The sequence below is a fragment of the Hemitrygon akajei genome, chromosome 4 (assembly GCF_048418815.1).
Source record: "Hemitrygon akajei chromosome 4, sHemAka1.3, whole genome shotgun sequence".
NCBI classification, from domain to species: domain Eukaryota; kingdom Metazoa; phylum Chordata; class Chondrichthyes; order Myliobatiformes; family Dasyatidae; genus Hemitrygon; species Hemitrygon akajei.
In genome coordinates this window covers 27122172-27138045 of record NC_133127.1, presented here as the reverse complement: position 1 = coordinate 27138045, position 15874 = coordinate 27122172, and the positions used below count along the sequence as shown (strand labels likewise).

The 15874-nt window shown below is 41.0% G+C and overlaps 2 protein-coding genes across 6 annotated transcripts in view; both read right to left on the bottom strand.

The window, feature by feature from the left end:
• ptpra (protein tyrosine phosphatase receptor type A) overlaps positions 1-15874 on the bottom strand; it is a 220457-nt gene that overhangs the window by 35838 nt on the left and 168745 nt on the right. For all 5 annotated transcript variants that reach the window (XM_073042171.1, XM_073042169.1, XM_073042168.1 and 2 more), the window contains 4 exons: positions 14214-14349; positions 13389-13538; positions 3394-3487; positions 156-232 (listed from right to left, as the gene is read on the bottom strand). In XM_073042171.1, the coding sequence (XP_072898272.1) occupies positions 156-232; positions 3394-3487; positions 13389-13538; positions 14214-14349 (457 nt within the window). The remainder of the gene's footprint in view (positions 1-155; positions 233-3393; positions 3488-13388; positions 13539-14213; positions 14350-15874) is intronic.
• Positions 1-15874, bottom strand: part of gnrh2 (gonadotropin-releasing hormone 2) — a 252149-nt gene that overhangs the window by 86244 nt on the left and 150031 nt on the right. The window lies entirely within an intron of this gene.

Genomic DNA, 15874 nt, shown 5'->3' with positions numbered 1-15874 from the left:
ACACCGTATTTACACCGAAGTAGCGCACTACTGGTGGGGTGATGGCGGTTCACCCTAGGTGAACAGGGGTAAATTGGGGGCACGGATGCTACATCTGAAAACCTGAATTTACCATTTCTCATGCTGCTCTAATTAGTTATTTTCTAGACACTTACATCAATGAAAGAGGCATTTACATAATCTGTGTTTTCTTCACCTCTCTTTACAGGAATGATGACTCGGTTAAATTCATCTGCAAGAAAAATGCCCATTGTTATTACAACATCCACAGTTTAACATAATTAATTCAAAATAGACACTTATTATACAAATTTACTTTTCATCAATTTTATTACTTTTGGGTATTTGTCCTGGGAGAGAATGCTGATCCTTCCAAAGGAATTAAAGCATTTTGTGGAGACAAGATTAGAGGTAGCTAATCATCTAAGCAGATCATATCCCCGCTGTATATCAGAGAGCAAAGTTCTGTTGCTTGGTAGACCATGTTTTTTCTGCTAGGTCTGAGGCCTTCATCTTTCATGACATTTTCCTCAGATGGCCAAAGTTTGTGCTGCCACACTATCATGGCAAAATCCATCATCTGCCTCTGTTGATAGACAGTTCACAAGGAATGGGGTTCATTTGTTGCAAGATCTCAATATGGATATTATTGCCCCCAGGTGGTGGGGAGGGTTCTAAAAGGGGCAAAGTTGAGCAGCAAAGCAAGTTTGATTTGCATATTTAGTCCAAGGCCATAAAGCAAACTGCTGGAATTCAGCAGCTCGAGCATCAAACGTTTGCACCAAAATCCAGGATCTGATTGATTTTTCACACAGCTTAACAAATTAACTAACTAAAATTAACAGCACTGTTAATATATGCTTAATGAAATACTAAAATAAAACATATTCAGCATCTTTCAAGAGGAAAAGTGAATTAACATTTCAGATCAATGAGCTTGCAACAGAATTGAGAAAAAAATAGATATGATAGCTTTAAATTGTAGAGAAAGCTGTGGTATAGTGTTGGGATGTCCATGGCTGGGAAGAAAATGAGAAAAGACATAGAATGAAAGGCAGGGAAATTTAAATGACAAAACAGGTGATGGCATAATCAAAAAGCAAATACTGCTGCTCCTGGAAAGCCTTTGTGCCCCTTATGGTATGCTGATATATGAATATGTGATAGATAGAAATGTAGGTGGGTGGATTAGTAAGATTGCAAATGACACAAAGACTGCTGGAGTTGTAGACAATATAGAGGGCTATCAAAGGATACAGCTTCATACAGATCAGTAGTGACGTAAGTGGAGAAATGGCTGAGTGGAGCTTAAGGTTTGTGAGTGTAAGGTGTTACCCTTTAGTAGGCAATACTGAAGGGTAATGCCAGGACCCCTACCAGCACTGATGTACAGAGGGATCTTGCAGTTGAAGTCTATAGCTCATTTAAAATGACCACACAAGTAGACAGAGTGATAAAGGTGGTAAAAGTGGTTTATGGTCACATGGTTGCCCTCAATAGTCTAGGCATAAGTTTAAGGAAATTATGTTGCAGCTATATAAAACTGTATATTGCTCTTTAATATGAAACGACTTATGCATCAATTTATATTATTTACATCCTTGGTGAGACTACCTCTGGAGCATTATGTACCATTTGGGTTTCTTTATTAAAAAAAATGCACTAGCAATAGAATGAGTATAACAAAGATTCACTTTGTTTGCTCCAAGAATAGCACCTGTCATGTGAAGAGAGATCAATAAAAAAACAGAAAATGCTGGCAGAACTCAGCAGGCCAGACAGCATCTATGGGAGGAGGTAGTGACGACGTTTCAGGCCGAAACACTTCATCAGGAGTGAAGTAACATGGGATGGTCGGTGGGGGGGGGGTAAGAAGTGGGGGGGAGGGATGAAATAGAGAGCTGGGAAAGTGATAGGCTGAAGGGAAATGGGCTAGGGGGTAGGTGGAGAATTATGGGAAATAAAAGAGAAAGAAAGGTAGGGCTGGGGGGAGATTGTAGTGAGGGGGGAAAAAGAGAAAGAGAACCAGACTAAAATTATAGATCGGGATGGGGTAAGGGGGGGGGGGGGGGGGCAGGGGTATCAATGGAGGTCTGTGAGTTGAATGCTCATGCCGGCAGGTAGGAGTCTACCTAGGCGGGAGATAAGGTATTGCTCCATCGACCTGCTTGTGGCCTCATCTTGACGGTAGAGGAGGCCATGGACAGACATATTGGAGTGGGAGTGGTCTGTGGAATTGAAGTGTGTGGCCACAGGGAGATCCCGCCACTGCTGGAGGACTGAGCGCCGGTGTTCGGTGAAACGCTCTCTCAGTCTGCGGCGGGTCTCCCCAATGTATAAATGACCACATCGGGAGCACCGGATACAGTATATCACCCCAGTTGACTCGCAGATGAAGTGGTGCCTCACCTGAAAGGACTGTCTGGGGCCTAGGATGGTGGTGAGGGAAGAAGTGTGGGGGCAGGTGTAGCACTTCTTCCGTTTGCAGGGATAAGTGCCTGGAGGGAGGTCGGTGGGGAGGGATGGGGGGGATGAATGGACAAGGGAGTCGTGTAGGGAGCGATCCCTACGGAAAGCCGAGAGTGGGGGGGGAGGGAAAGATGTGGCTGGTGGTGGGATCCCGTAGGAGGTGGCGGAAGTTACGGAGGATTATACGTTGGATCTGTAGGCTGGTAGGGTGATAGGTGAGGACCAGGGGGACTCTATCCCTGGTGGGCTGGCGGGGGGATGGGCTGAGGGCAGAGGTGCGTGAAATACAGAAGAGATAAAGTAGGCTAAGTCTATATTCTATTTAGTTGAGAAGAATGAGATCTCATGGAAACCTACAAAATATCTTGAGGCTCAATAGAATGGATACAGAGAAGTTATGTTGGCCGACTGAGGAGTCCAGAAGCAGTAATCTTAAAACACAGGACGGGTTGGTCCCATTAAGGACAATGAAGAGAAATAATTTCATACAGAGAGTGGTAAATCATTGGTATACCTGCTCCTGGAGGCTCAGTCTGCAAATATAAATAAGGTCAAATTAGATAGATTTCTGGATACTAGGAGAATAAAGGGGATCGGCAGAAAAACGTCATTGGGGCCACTGAAGTAGATTAGCCATGATCTTGATGATCTTCAAATTTTCTTGGGAGAGTGCTCTACAATATCATCAACTTTGGTTTAAGTGAACTTTGATATTAGTTTTGATGTTCAGGTTATTCTTGATTGTTGAGATATTTTCTATCCATACAATCAAATCATCTAAGTTGTCAAAAATCACCATTTAAAGTTCCATAACAGGGCAATGAATTTGTAACCATATTAACATGTCAGGTTTTTATGTAACAACTCAGATCTTCTAAATTGAAGCACAAAGAATATTCAGTTTAATTATAAAAAACCTCTTACATGGGATGATCTGAAGAACTCTGTTTTTCTTCATGTTGGCTGGTAAATTACCCGTTCTCATTTTATCATTCTGAATTTTGATCGATGTCAGTTTCTGAGGAGGATAATAACAAAATCAAGTGTGTGCTGAATAATAAGCACAAATTTTTAAATTTGCATTAAACAACATGCAAAGTCAATTTCCATGAGATACTTATTTCTGAGTCTTTACAGCATTTGACAGAGCAGATGCAGGTACAATTCTCTTGGTTCAGACATATGAATCAGGTGTTATAGTCACAAAATAAGAAATTGGCTATTCAGGGTAGATACATTTATATCTCAAGGGAGTAAAGCTTCGAAATTCTTTACTCAAGAGGATTGTACAGTTCAGTTGGTAAGTATATTCAAAAATGAGATCAATACATTTTTTAGATATTAATAGAATCAGGGAAATATGTTACTGCAGGAAGTTAGTGTGGATGTAAAGGATCAGCTGTAATCTTATTGAGTCACAAAACAGGTACAAGGAGCTGAATGCTTTACCCTACTTTAATATTTTATGTTCTTATAAATAACTTCCTATTGATCTCCATCCAGTCAGAAGACACGGTCCATATCATGCAATTTCAAATATATTAGTCAGCTTTACATCTCTTCAAGTCAAGTCACTTTTTATTGTCATTTCGACCATAACTGCTGGTACAGTACATAGTAAAAATGAGACAACGTTTTTCAGGACCATGCTGTTACTTGACACAGTACAAAAACTAGACTTTAACTACGTAAAAAAAAAAGAGAAAGCTACACCAGACTACGGGACTGCATGAAGTGCACAAAAACAGTGCAGGCATTACAATAAATAATAAACAGGACAATAGGGCAAGGTGTCAGTCCAGGCTTCGGGTATTGAGGAGTCTGATAGCTTGGGGGAAGAAACTGTTACATAGTCTGGTCGTGAGAGCCCGAATGCTTCGGAGCCTTTTCCCAGACGGCAGGAGGGAGAAGAGATTGTATGAGGGGTGCATGGGGTCCTTCATAATGCTGTTTCCTTTGCGAATGCAGCGTGTAGTGTAAATGTCCGTGATGGCCAGAAGAGAGACCCCGATGATCTTCTCAGCTGACCTCACTATCCACTGCAGGGTCTTGCGATCCGAGATGGTGCAATTTCCAAACCAGGCAGTGATGCAGCTGCTCAGGATGCTCTCAATACAACCCCTTTAGAATGTGATGAGGAAGGGGGGGGGGGGGGGGGGGGAGATGGACTTTCCTCAGCCTTCGCAGAAAGTAGAGACGCTGCTGGGCTTTCTTTGCTATGGAGCTAGTGTTGAGGGACCAGGTGAGATTCTCCATCAGGTGAACACCAAGAAATTTGATGCTCTTAAGAGACAGACTCTAACAGTTGTCAACTACATATTGATATTCACTGTCTAATCAAAGATGCATTTGTTTGTCTTGTATGTCTTTTTTATGATTGCAAGTCACTGCTGGATACTAAGAACATCAAGTACTGCAGCTGGATGTATTGCATATTGTTATTCTGCTGACACCTGGACTTGTCGTGCACCATTGGATGATGCACAGTGTGACTGATTAGCTTGTTTTTCTTGTGATTTTAAGACCCTGTTGGCTATTGGCAATGTAGAACACTGCAAGTCCAGTTCAATGGATCATTGGCGAGTCTGTCAGCAGGGTGAGCTGTTTTGCCTCAGTTATGGTGAAGCCTAGGCCAAGGCCATGGGGTCGCCTGTTGCAGCCGATGAGGAGAGGAGATGCCAAGGCGGTGTGGGAGAGCCCCTGTGGGACATACTGGAATCTGTACTTGGATTGGGGGTGGTCCCCTCCTGGCAGTGCTGCCCTCCGGTGTTCACTCAGTGGTAGTGCAAGATAGACCAGGACGATCAATACACCCAGCGGCTTGAGCTATATATATTTTTCTTTATGACTATTATTTCTCTGAAATCATAACTTGAACTGTTCTTCAGATTAAAGGTACTGTCTGCTTTTCAGAGACTGATTTTTATAAAACAGTTAATACCAACCACAATTTAATTGCTTAAGTATTGTATTTTAAACTTGATAGCAACATTTTAGCACATAATTAAGTGGGACAACTGTTCTCCAATTACATAGAATCAGAATCAGATTTATCATCACTGACACATATTTTTTGTGGCAAATGTCTGACAGTTCCAGCAGTAAACTTAGACAAGAGAAGGCATTCACCATCAGTGCAATGTAAAACTTTGGGAGTTCCCTGTATGTAGAACAAAAAATGACTTCAACATAAGAACATCAGATAAAAACATAAGAATTAGGAGCAGGAATAAGTCATCTGGCCCGTCAAGCCTGCTCTGCCATTCAACAAAATCATAGCTGATCTGGCCATGTACTTATCGCCACCTACCTGCCTTTTCCCCAGACCCCTTAATTACCCTACTATGCAAAAATCTATCTAACCTTGTCTTAAATATAGCTACTGAGGTAGCCTCCACTGCGTCATTGGGCAGAGAATTCCACAGATTCACCACTCTCTGGGAAAAGCAGTTCCTCATCTTCATCCTAAATATATTCCCCCGAATCTTGAAGCTATGTCCTTTAGCTCTAGTCTCACCTATCAGTGGAAACAACTTTCCTGCCTCTATCTTATCTATCCTTTTCAGAATTTTATGTTTCTATCAGATCTCCTCTCATTCTTCTGAAGTCCAGTGAGTACAGTCCGAGGCAACTCAATCTCTCCTCATAGTCTAAATACCTCGTCTCTGGAATCAACCTAGTGAACTGCTTCTGTACAACTTCCAAAACTAGTATATCCTTCCTCAAGTAAGGAGACCTGCATCCAGGTGCAGCATCACCAGTACCCTGTACAGTTGTGGCATTACCTCCCTGCTCTTAAATTCAATCCCTCTAGCAATGAAGGCCAACACCTATTTGCCTTCTTGATAGCCTGCTGCACCTGCAAACCAACCTTTTGTGGTTCGTGCAAAGCACTCCCAAGTCCCTCTGCACAGCAGCATGCTGCAATTTTTTACCATTTAAATAATAATCTGCTCTTCCATTGTTTCTTCCAAAGTGGATGACCTCGCATTTACCAACATTGTATTCCATCTACCAGACCCTTGCCCACTCATTTAACCTATCCATATCTCTCTCCAGACTCTATCTTCTGCCCAATTTGCTTTTCCACTCAATTTATTATCATCGGCGAACTTAGATACACGACACTCCGTGTCCTCCTCCAGATCCTTAATGTATACAGTGAACAGTTGCTGGCCCAGTACTGACCCCTGAGGCACACCACTGATTGCCAACTAGAGTAATACCCATGTGTCCCAACTCCCTGCTTTCTGTTAGTTAACCAATCCTCCATCCATGCTAATACATCACCTCAACTCTATGCATCCTTATCTATACCTGGCCAGTTAGCTTAACATCTGTAGTTGGTTAAATGTTTGAACCTATCATTAAAGAAGAAATAGTGAGACATCTGGAAAGAAATGGATTCATTAGGCAGACGCAGCATGGATTCAGCAAAGGCAGGTCCTGCTTGACAAACTTACTGGAGTTCTTCGAGGATATAACGAGCGCAGTGGACTTCAAACAATGACTCAGCTCTCCTTCACAGACAGTGTATTTTATACAGTCTTCTCTGGAGGTATGTGGCATTAAGGGTTACAGATCAACTAAAACTTGGGAGGTAAATGAGTCACTGACAGAACAGTAATCTGCTGTTCTGTGGGTCTAGTAGGTTTTACAGATATCAATACTGGGCCTGAAATACCATGCACAGAGATTCCCATACCTTCTATTGACCCTAATATCCAACTATGAGCATATCTCAGAGCACCTTAGAGTTATACTGCCTGGAAAAAGGTTCTTCAGCCCAACTTGCCCAATTTAACTCACATCTCTCCAAACCTTTCCAATTCATGTACCTGTCCAAATATCTTGTAAATACTGTAATGGTACTGACCTCTATTGTTTAATCTGACTGCTTGTTTCATATACCCACCACCTTCTGTGTGAAAATGTTTCCTTCGGTCTACTTTAACTCATTTCCCCCTCATCTTAAACTTATGCCCTCTGGTTTTAGACACATGTACCTTGAGAAAAAGATTGATCATCCAGCTTAACAACATCCCACATGATTTTATAAATATCCATAAGGTGGTCTTCCAGCCTCCTTCACTCCAGAGAAAACAATCACAGTTTATGCAGTCTGACCTTATAACTCAAGCCTTTCAGTATTGGCAACATCCTTATGAAGTTTTCCTGCCTCCTCTTCACCTTATTCACATCCTTGCTATAGAATGGCAACCACATAATATTCCAGATGCAGTCTCATCAATGTCTTATACAGATATAACATGGCATCCAAACTCCCATAACCCAATACCCACCAGTTGAGGGCAATCATGTCATATACCTTCTACACCACCTTGTTTACCTATGTCACCACTTTCAGGAACAATGTACCTGTACCCCTCAGTACTCCATAGAACCCATTGTGTAAGCCTTTCCCTGATTTAACTCCAAAATTGCATCACTTCACATTTCTCCAAGTTAAATTCCACATGCCATTCCTTTGCCCATTTTGCAGTTGATCTAGATTCAATTATACTCTTAAACCACTGTCGACTTTTACAGTGGAGTTACCTGTATACAAGTCAAGTTTATTGTCATTTTGACCATAAACTGCTGGTACAGTACACAATAAAAACAAAACAATGTTCCTCCAGGACCCTGGTGCTGCATAAAACAGCACAAAACTACACTAGACTATGTGAGACAGCACAAGGCTAAACTAGACTACATAAAACAACATAAAAGCTGCACTAGACTACAGACCTGCAGAGGACTACATAAAGTGCACAAAACAGTGCAGGGTAGTACAATAATTAATAAACAAGGCAATAGGCACAGTAGAGGACAAATTACAATATAATAATAAACGATGTAGAAGTCAGTCTAGACTCTGAGTATTGAGGAGTCTGATGGCTTGGGGGAAGAAACTGTTGCCCAGTCTGGTCATGAGAGCCCAAATGCCAGAGCACCTTTTGCCAGATGGCAGGAGGGAGAAGAGTTTGTGTGAGGGGTACGTGGGGTCCTTCACAATGCTGTTAGCTTTGCGTGTGCAGTGTGTGGTGTAAATGTCTGTAATAGCGGGAAGAGAGACCCCAATGATCTTCTCAGCTGACCTCACTATCCGCTGCAGGGTCTTGCGATCCAAGACGGTGCAATTTCCGAACCAGACAGTGATGCAGCTGCTCAGAATGCTCTCGATACATCCTCTGTAGAATGTGGTGAAGATGGGGGTTGGGAGATGGACTTTTCACAGCCTTCGCAGAAAGTAGACGCTGCTGGGCTTTCTTGGCTATAGAGCTGGTGTTGAGGGACCAGGTGAGATTCTCCGCCAGTGAACACCAAGAAATTTGGTGCTCTTAACGATCTCAACGGAGGAGCTGTCAATGTTCAGCAGAGAGTGGTTGCTCCATGCTCTCCTGAAGTCAACAACCATCTCTTTTGTTTTGTTCACATTCAGAGACAGGTTGTTGGCTCTGCACCAGTCCATTAGTCACTGCATCTCCTCTCTGTATGCTGACTCGTCGTTCTTGCTGACGAGACCCACCACGGTTGTGTCATCTGCGAACCCGATGATGTGATTCGAGCTGTGTATTGCTGCACAGTCGTGGGTCAGCAGAGTGAACAGCAGCAGACTGAGCACACAGCCCTGGGGGGCTCCCGTGTTCAGTGTGATGGTGTTGGAGATGCTGCTCCCGATCTGGACTGACTGAGATCTCCCAGTCAGAAGTTTAGGATTCAGTTGCAGAGGGAGGTGCTCAGGCCCAGCAGTTTCAGCTTTCCAATCAGGTGCTGAGGAATTATTGTGTTGAATGCTGAACTGAAGTCTATGAACAGCATTCACACGTATGTGTCTTTTTTATCCAGGTGGGTGAGGGCCAGGTGGAGGGTGGTGGTGATAGCGTCATCTGTTGAGCAGTTGGGACGATACATGAACTGCAGGGGGTCTATTGAGGGGGGCAGCAGGGCTTTTATGTGCTGGATGTGAGTGCAACGGGACGGTAGTCATTGAGGCAGGACACTGAAGACTTCTTCGGCACGGGGACCAATGGTGGCAGCCTTGAAGCATGTTGGAACGACGGTGCTGCTCAGAGAGATGTTGAAGATGTCAGTGAGAACACCTGCCAGCTGGTCTGCACATCCTCTGAGCACTCTACCAGGAATATTGTCTGGTCCAGTAGCCTTCTGTGGGTTGACTAATCATGCCACATTTATCTTTATTTAAATTGTTAATATACATGATAAACAACAGAGGAACCAGAATCAATCCCTGCTGCATACCACTGGTCAAAGACCTCCAATCTTGAAATCAACCCTCCACTAGATCAGTTTGCCATGTGGAACCTTGTCAACAGCTTTCATAAAGTCCACATAGACAAAATCTACTACTCTACCTTCATCAATCCTCATGGTCACATCTACAAAAAATCTCAATCCCTTGTAGAATTGCACAAACTAACTGATTATATTAACTCTTCTAGAGCATTAAGAATGCTAAAACATGTAATTTGACTGTGGTAACTTTAGAGGAATCTGTCTGTTGTCTACCACAGAAAAAGTCATTGCCAATGTCCTATAACTGGATCCACACAGCAGCCAAACTGCTTTTTAAGTCACAATATAGATTCTGTCCATCTTGAGGCAAAACAGGAGTGATCATTACTATGTGACAATTCCAAGAAAATGAAGCGAGACCTTTTACAACCTCACTAAAGAATGACTATCAGTCAAGAGAGACATATCCTTCAAATGTATTTATCTCATTCTCTGTTTGCTCCATGACTCCACACAAGGCATAGTACTGACAAATGATTTCACAAAAAAAACAATTTCAGTGAAGTCCAGTGTCATATATAGAATCATCATTGCCCCAACAGTTTTCTCTTGTATCACAATGCTGTACCTCATTTCCAACAAACCTCTGGGTATGAAGACAATTTTCAGAATTCATGGAAACCATCCATCCTAATGCAACTATAACTGTGAACTAATATTTTTCAAACCTCAGTAAAGAAGCTGCAAAATGCAGATGATTGTAGTTCACACACTGAGAGACCAAGTTCCATAACATTACCAAATCATTTTGAAGTACTTGAGAGGATGGGCCTTATACCCTACACATGGAAACAGGCTCTGCCAACCAGTGGGAACCCAACCACATTAATCCCATTTTTCAGTATTTGACCTACATCCTTTAATGCCTCAGCAATTCAAATGTTCATCTAGACCACAGTTAAATGCTGTTTATCAACTCTGCTTCCACTGCTCTCTCTGAAAGTGTATTCCTGGTACTCACCACTCACTAGGGAAAACAGATCCATCACCTGCAGTATCCTTACTCAACCAAAACTCTGCTGGTGAATCTCTCCAGCATTATCACATAGTAGCAAGACCACAGTCTTTTGCCAAGCTGCTCATGGCCTCTAACACTCTAGATTCACAGCGAGACTCTGGAAACTATGAACAACCCATCATCTTGTGAACTATCTCTCAGCAAAAATAGATTATAGATGGTGAAATACAATACTATCTTCAATGCATCAGCATAGCCTGTGGGTGACTAAGAAATGCTGTGTTTATTGCAAGATCTCAGAACAGGCAAAAACTCAGGGTCTACTGAAAAACAGTGATCACTGCCATCTGGTATTTCTGCAGCAGGCTTCTCAAGTCATTGGAAAAATACCACCAATGACAACTACACAAAATCCTCCAAATTTATGAGGATAAGGGAATTAACTTCATCAAAGACTTCTAAGACAACACCTGTAGCATTAAAGTCCTAGTTACTTTCAGTCAGTTACACTGGGCTAGCCATGTTATTTACATACCAGAAGCTAGGCCCTGAAACAGGCACTCTAAGCTCTATAGTAGGAGGAAATTGCCAGGCAGAGCAAATACTTCAAGGATGTTCTTGGACCTTCCTTGAAAAAAATCAACATCTCCACCAACTTCTGGCAATCATTGGTCCATGACCACTCAAAGCAGAGAAGGAGCTATTGGGACAATATTAAGACCCCTGATTCATCCTTAAAGATCACAAGGAAGTTAATCTCACCAATCTGTACCTAATCAGATTATCCATTCATCCTTTTTGGGAAAACATGACATTGTTAAGAGAAATCCATTCTTCTGGCACCACTCCTGGCACAATGTTTATTGCCTTTAAAAAGATACCAGAGCCTCCAAAATTTATTTCCTTCCACATTCAAAAATGTTAAAACCACAAACACTTGTTTAAAACTTTATTTATCCCATCCCCAGTAATTTTCATGCTTCTCCTCAACTACTATGTTGGCGCCATCTTCCAGCTATACTATTTCCCAGAGACTGACCGTCAGCAGTGCAGGATTCATTATGAATCCTATCAACAGCACTGCAACAACTATATTTTTAGTCCTTTGTAAGCACTACTCTTTTAGTAGGAATGAATTGACTTGAAATTTATGTGCATGATCTTTAAAAGTACCAATACATATTAATAGTAACTAATTCATAGACAATATTGAGCTTTATAAATAGCTGCAGTGAATACAAAGTTACGCTGAACTTCATAAGGCCCCATTTAAGCCACAATTACTATTTTGCTTCCAGTTCTGGTCTTTTACCCTTTAAAAGAGGTGTGACCATCCTTAGATAAATGCGTAGATTCTCTATAATGGTTCTATGCATGAGGGACTTTTAGCTGCAAACCAAGTTGAAGATTGGGCCAGCTGCTGGTGTAGTGGCATCAGTACTGGACTGCAAGGCAGATAGTCCTGAGTTCAAACCCAGCCGGGTCCCAACCATGGGCAGCAGCAGTATCTGTGAGGAAGAAAGGCCTGGCAATCTACTTCCATATTTTGCCATGAAAACCCTATGGTCTATGAGGTCATGAGAAGTCAGACTCAACTAAATGACTGAACAACAACAAAAGCTGGAGATTGTAGAGTTGTCTTTTAAGAAACCCCATCACACAAGTAAAGGGAGTTCAGGTGAAATGTGAAGAAGATTATGGCACACTGAGATAAAATAAATAAAAAAACACTATTCAAGTTGAAGGCGAATTGTCAGTCAACCATACATGAATACCAAAATTGCCTCCTCTTGTGCTGTAAAAACTATGGGTCAAGGGAATAACAACTAACTTACTTGTGTTGATAGAAAGAGACTTTAGCTATATCTTGAAAAAATTTGATCATGATGGCTTTTCACATTCAAGGCTGTCAGTTTTTTGGCATCTCATTTGTCTGCAACATAGCATTTTGTGCTGCCCAGGTTTTACCATGTCAGATTTCTCTTTTGGAAATAAAGGTTGGATCTCCATTTCGTATGGGAGCAGTCAAACATCAGACCTGAAGTCCTTACAAAGGACTATGAGAACAGCTGAGAGGATCATAGGGGTCTCCCTACCAGCTATCAGGGACAGTTATCAGGAGTGCTGCATATGCACAGCCCTTAGTATTATTAAGGATTCCACCCATCCATCCAGCATCCTCTGAGTTTCTACCATTAGGCAGGAGACTACAATGCATAAAAACAAAAATGGTCGGGATGAGAAGCAGTTTGTTCCCCCAGGTCATAAGGCTTCTGAACTCCCGGCTGCATTGTATTTGAAGTGTCGTTGGCTAATCTGTCCTGTACCTTACAATATTTAATATTAACGCACTTTAGTCTGTTATATATGTGTGATTCATTTGTAAATTTTATCCTTACCTTCATAAGTTATTGTGTGCTATATGTTTTACATCCTGGTTTGAAGAAACATGGTCTTGTTTCCATATACATTATATCCATGTACGTAATTAAATGACAATAAGCTACTTGTCACTTGTCAATAGGTGAATTAAAGAAAAATTACTAACTAAAAAAAGTGGTATTAAAAGACTAAGTTCTTTTAAAAACATGTTCCCAAACTGGTCCCATTTACTAAATGGTTAAATGTTTTAATTTCTTACCTTGAATTCTTCCTCTAGACCATTGCAGCCTGATCCAGATACTCTATTGTAAAGCTTTTGCAAGTGGCTTTCAAGTGAAGTCACTTCCAGTTCTGTGTCCCCATATAAATAATGTTCCAATAGTGCTTGATATATAAATACATACTGCATCTACAATGCAACAAAATTTAACAGCATTTGTCAAATATGTAAAAATAGAGAAAATGATATTGGCATTTCGCCACATCAGTCTCTTATCAAACTGAAAAATACTGACTCAAATCCAAGCCCAGCTTCTTTGTTGAATTCAGTCCAATACCAAAGGCAGTTTTTATCCACCTCCAGAATACTCTCTACACCTGCTATTGATAGTGTCGTCTTTACTTTTCACTGGAATTATGAAGTGTTTGTGTGTACTTCTGCATAGTCCCATAAACTCAATTCTCTGAAATATCATCAGGAACAAACCAGATTTTTTTTTTTGCCTTTATTGTTCTTCATGCTCTTTCTTCTTTGACTAAAGGTCCATTCAACTGCATCAACCATCAAGTCCTCCTTTACAAAAGACTGTAAATACTAGGTTTACCTGTGCTCCACCTAAAACTGCAACAAAATAGTCACTACGTTTCTCCTTTTGAATTCAACCATTTATCTGCCCTATTGTTAATCTGGATTTTGAAAGAGACTTAGAATTTCCACTTTACCTGCTCTATTTCCCTCCTTCTCGCCCCATTTTCAGCACCCATAATACCCGTCTCCATATTATGAACTCATTACATGTAGTATTCTACATAATTTAAATTAATGAGGAACGCTAATTAGCAAAAATACAATTTTCATACTTACATCTGTCTGAACCATCTGACACCTCTGAGCTCGAATCCGTGACACAAATCCAAATACGTCCACCTTCCTCTCTGCATGCATCATATCCAACATGGCATCAATAACAATGAAAGTGCCTGTACGACCAACACCAGCACTGAAAATCGCAAAACATTTTTTAACATGGAAAGTTATGTGAAAAAGCTGTTTTAAATAAAATAATTATTTAATGGCTTCATAACAAGTGGATCTAAGTGATTATTGCCCATTCCTGGCCAAAATGAGGTTTGGATTGCTATACACATCAAAGGCAGTTACAAATCACATCTACAGACGAGAAAGAGGAAGGCTGGAAGATTTTTCAATCCTGAAAACATATGATCACCTTGAATTTTCTTTACTGCCAAAATGACAGCTTCATGGTCACTTTTACGTCTATTATTTCATTGTCACATACCCTAAAGTAGGTGTATGCTCTTTATGAGAACTATACTCAGAATTTATCCTTGGTCTGCACAAGATTCAATGCAAATGCTATTTTTCTATGATTCAATGAATAATTTAATTTCTTTGAATATTCTGATTATTTTAAATATTTCTAATTATTTTGAATATTCTTTGAATAATCAGAATATTTCTATGAATACTCTGATTTGGATCAGAGTTGTTTTAGTGCTGTCACTGTCATAGACACCAATGTGAAGATGACAATTATAAGAAATTTTTAGGAGATAATGTATTTAAGACCAAATTTTTAGGCTCCTCAAGATAGATGCTTTAACCCAGGGGTTCCCAACCTTTTTTATGCTGTGGGTCCGTGGAACCCAGATTAGAAACCACCGCCTCAACCTGGACAACATTATGTTGAAGAGTTTTAAACTCTTCTGACAAGACCTGGTTGGCTCAAGTTTGAAAATCAAACCGACTAATAAAAAACCTTCCATTGAAAATGTACAATTTCTTGTCTTTGTTTAGAATTGAAAAGTTATACAAACTTTGGTTCAAATTTCCACCCTCCCTTCCTTCAGAGTTTTTTTCTTCTCTTTGTATCTGTCAAACAATACTTTAAACAAAATGAATTATATTAAACTTAATTACAGTAACTTTAATTACACTTCCATGCATCTCATCTTTTGGAAAGATTCTTAAAACGCCAAGTTCCATAAAAACAGTTCCAGTATATTCCCACATATCCTCAGCCAATTCCTCTCCACCCTGGGTGACAGGATTCCAGGCCACACTTACAGCCACCAAGTGTTGAAAAGTTCAATTGACACATTACTTGGGAGAGGAAGATTAGTCAGGAAAAAAAACTTTCTAAATTTGCACTACACTTTGTGAAAAAGTGAATCCTGATTTTCCTTCTGAAGTCCTTAGTTTTAATTTTAAGATTCTGCCCTGTATCCAGAGAGCCGCGCCTGTCACATGACAGCACTGCCCTCATCTGGTCGGAAGGCACACCACATGCCAGTTAACATTACACCCCTCCCAACTAATCAATGCACACTTAACCATTGGCCACTTGATTGGATTAACCCGTCTAGCACCAAGCCATTGGCCTCCTGGTGAATCACCTGGGCTGGACCCTCCAGCCCCCTGACCTATAAAGGGTGCTACATTTGCTTGGCTCGCTCCCTTTTTTTGCCATCCTCAAGGGACCACCCTGCTTCACTCCAGTCTGA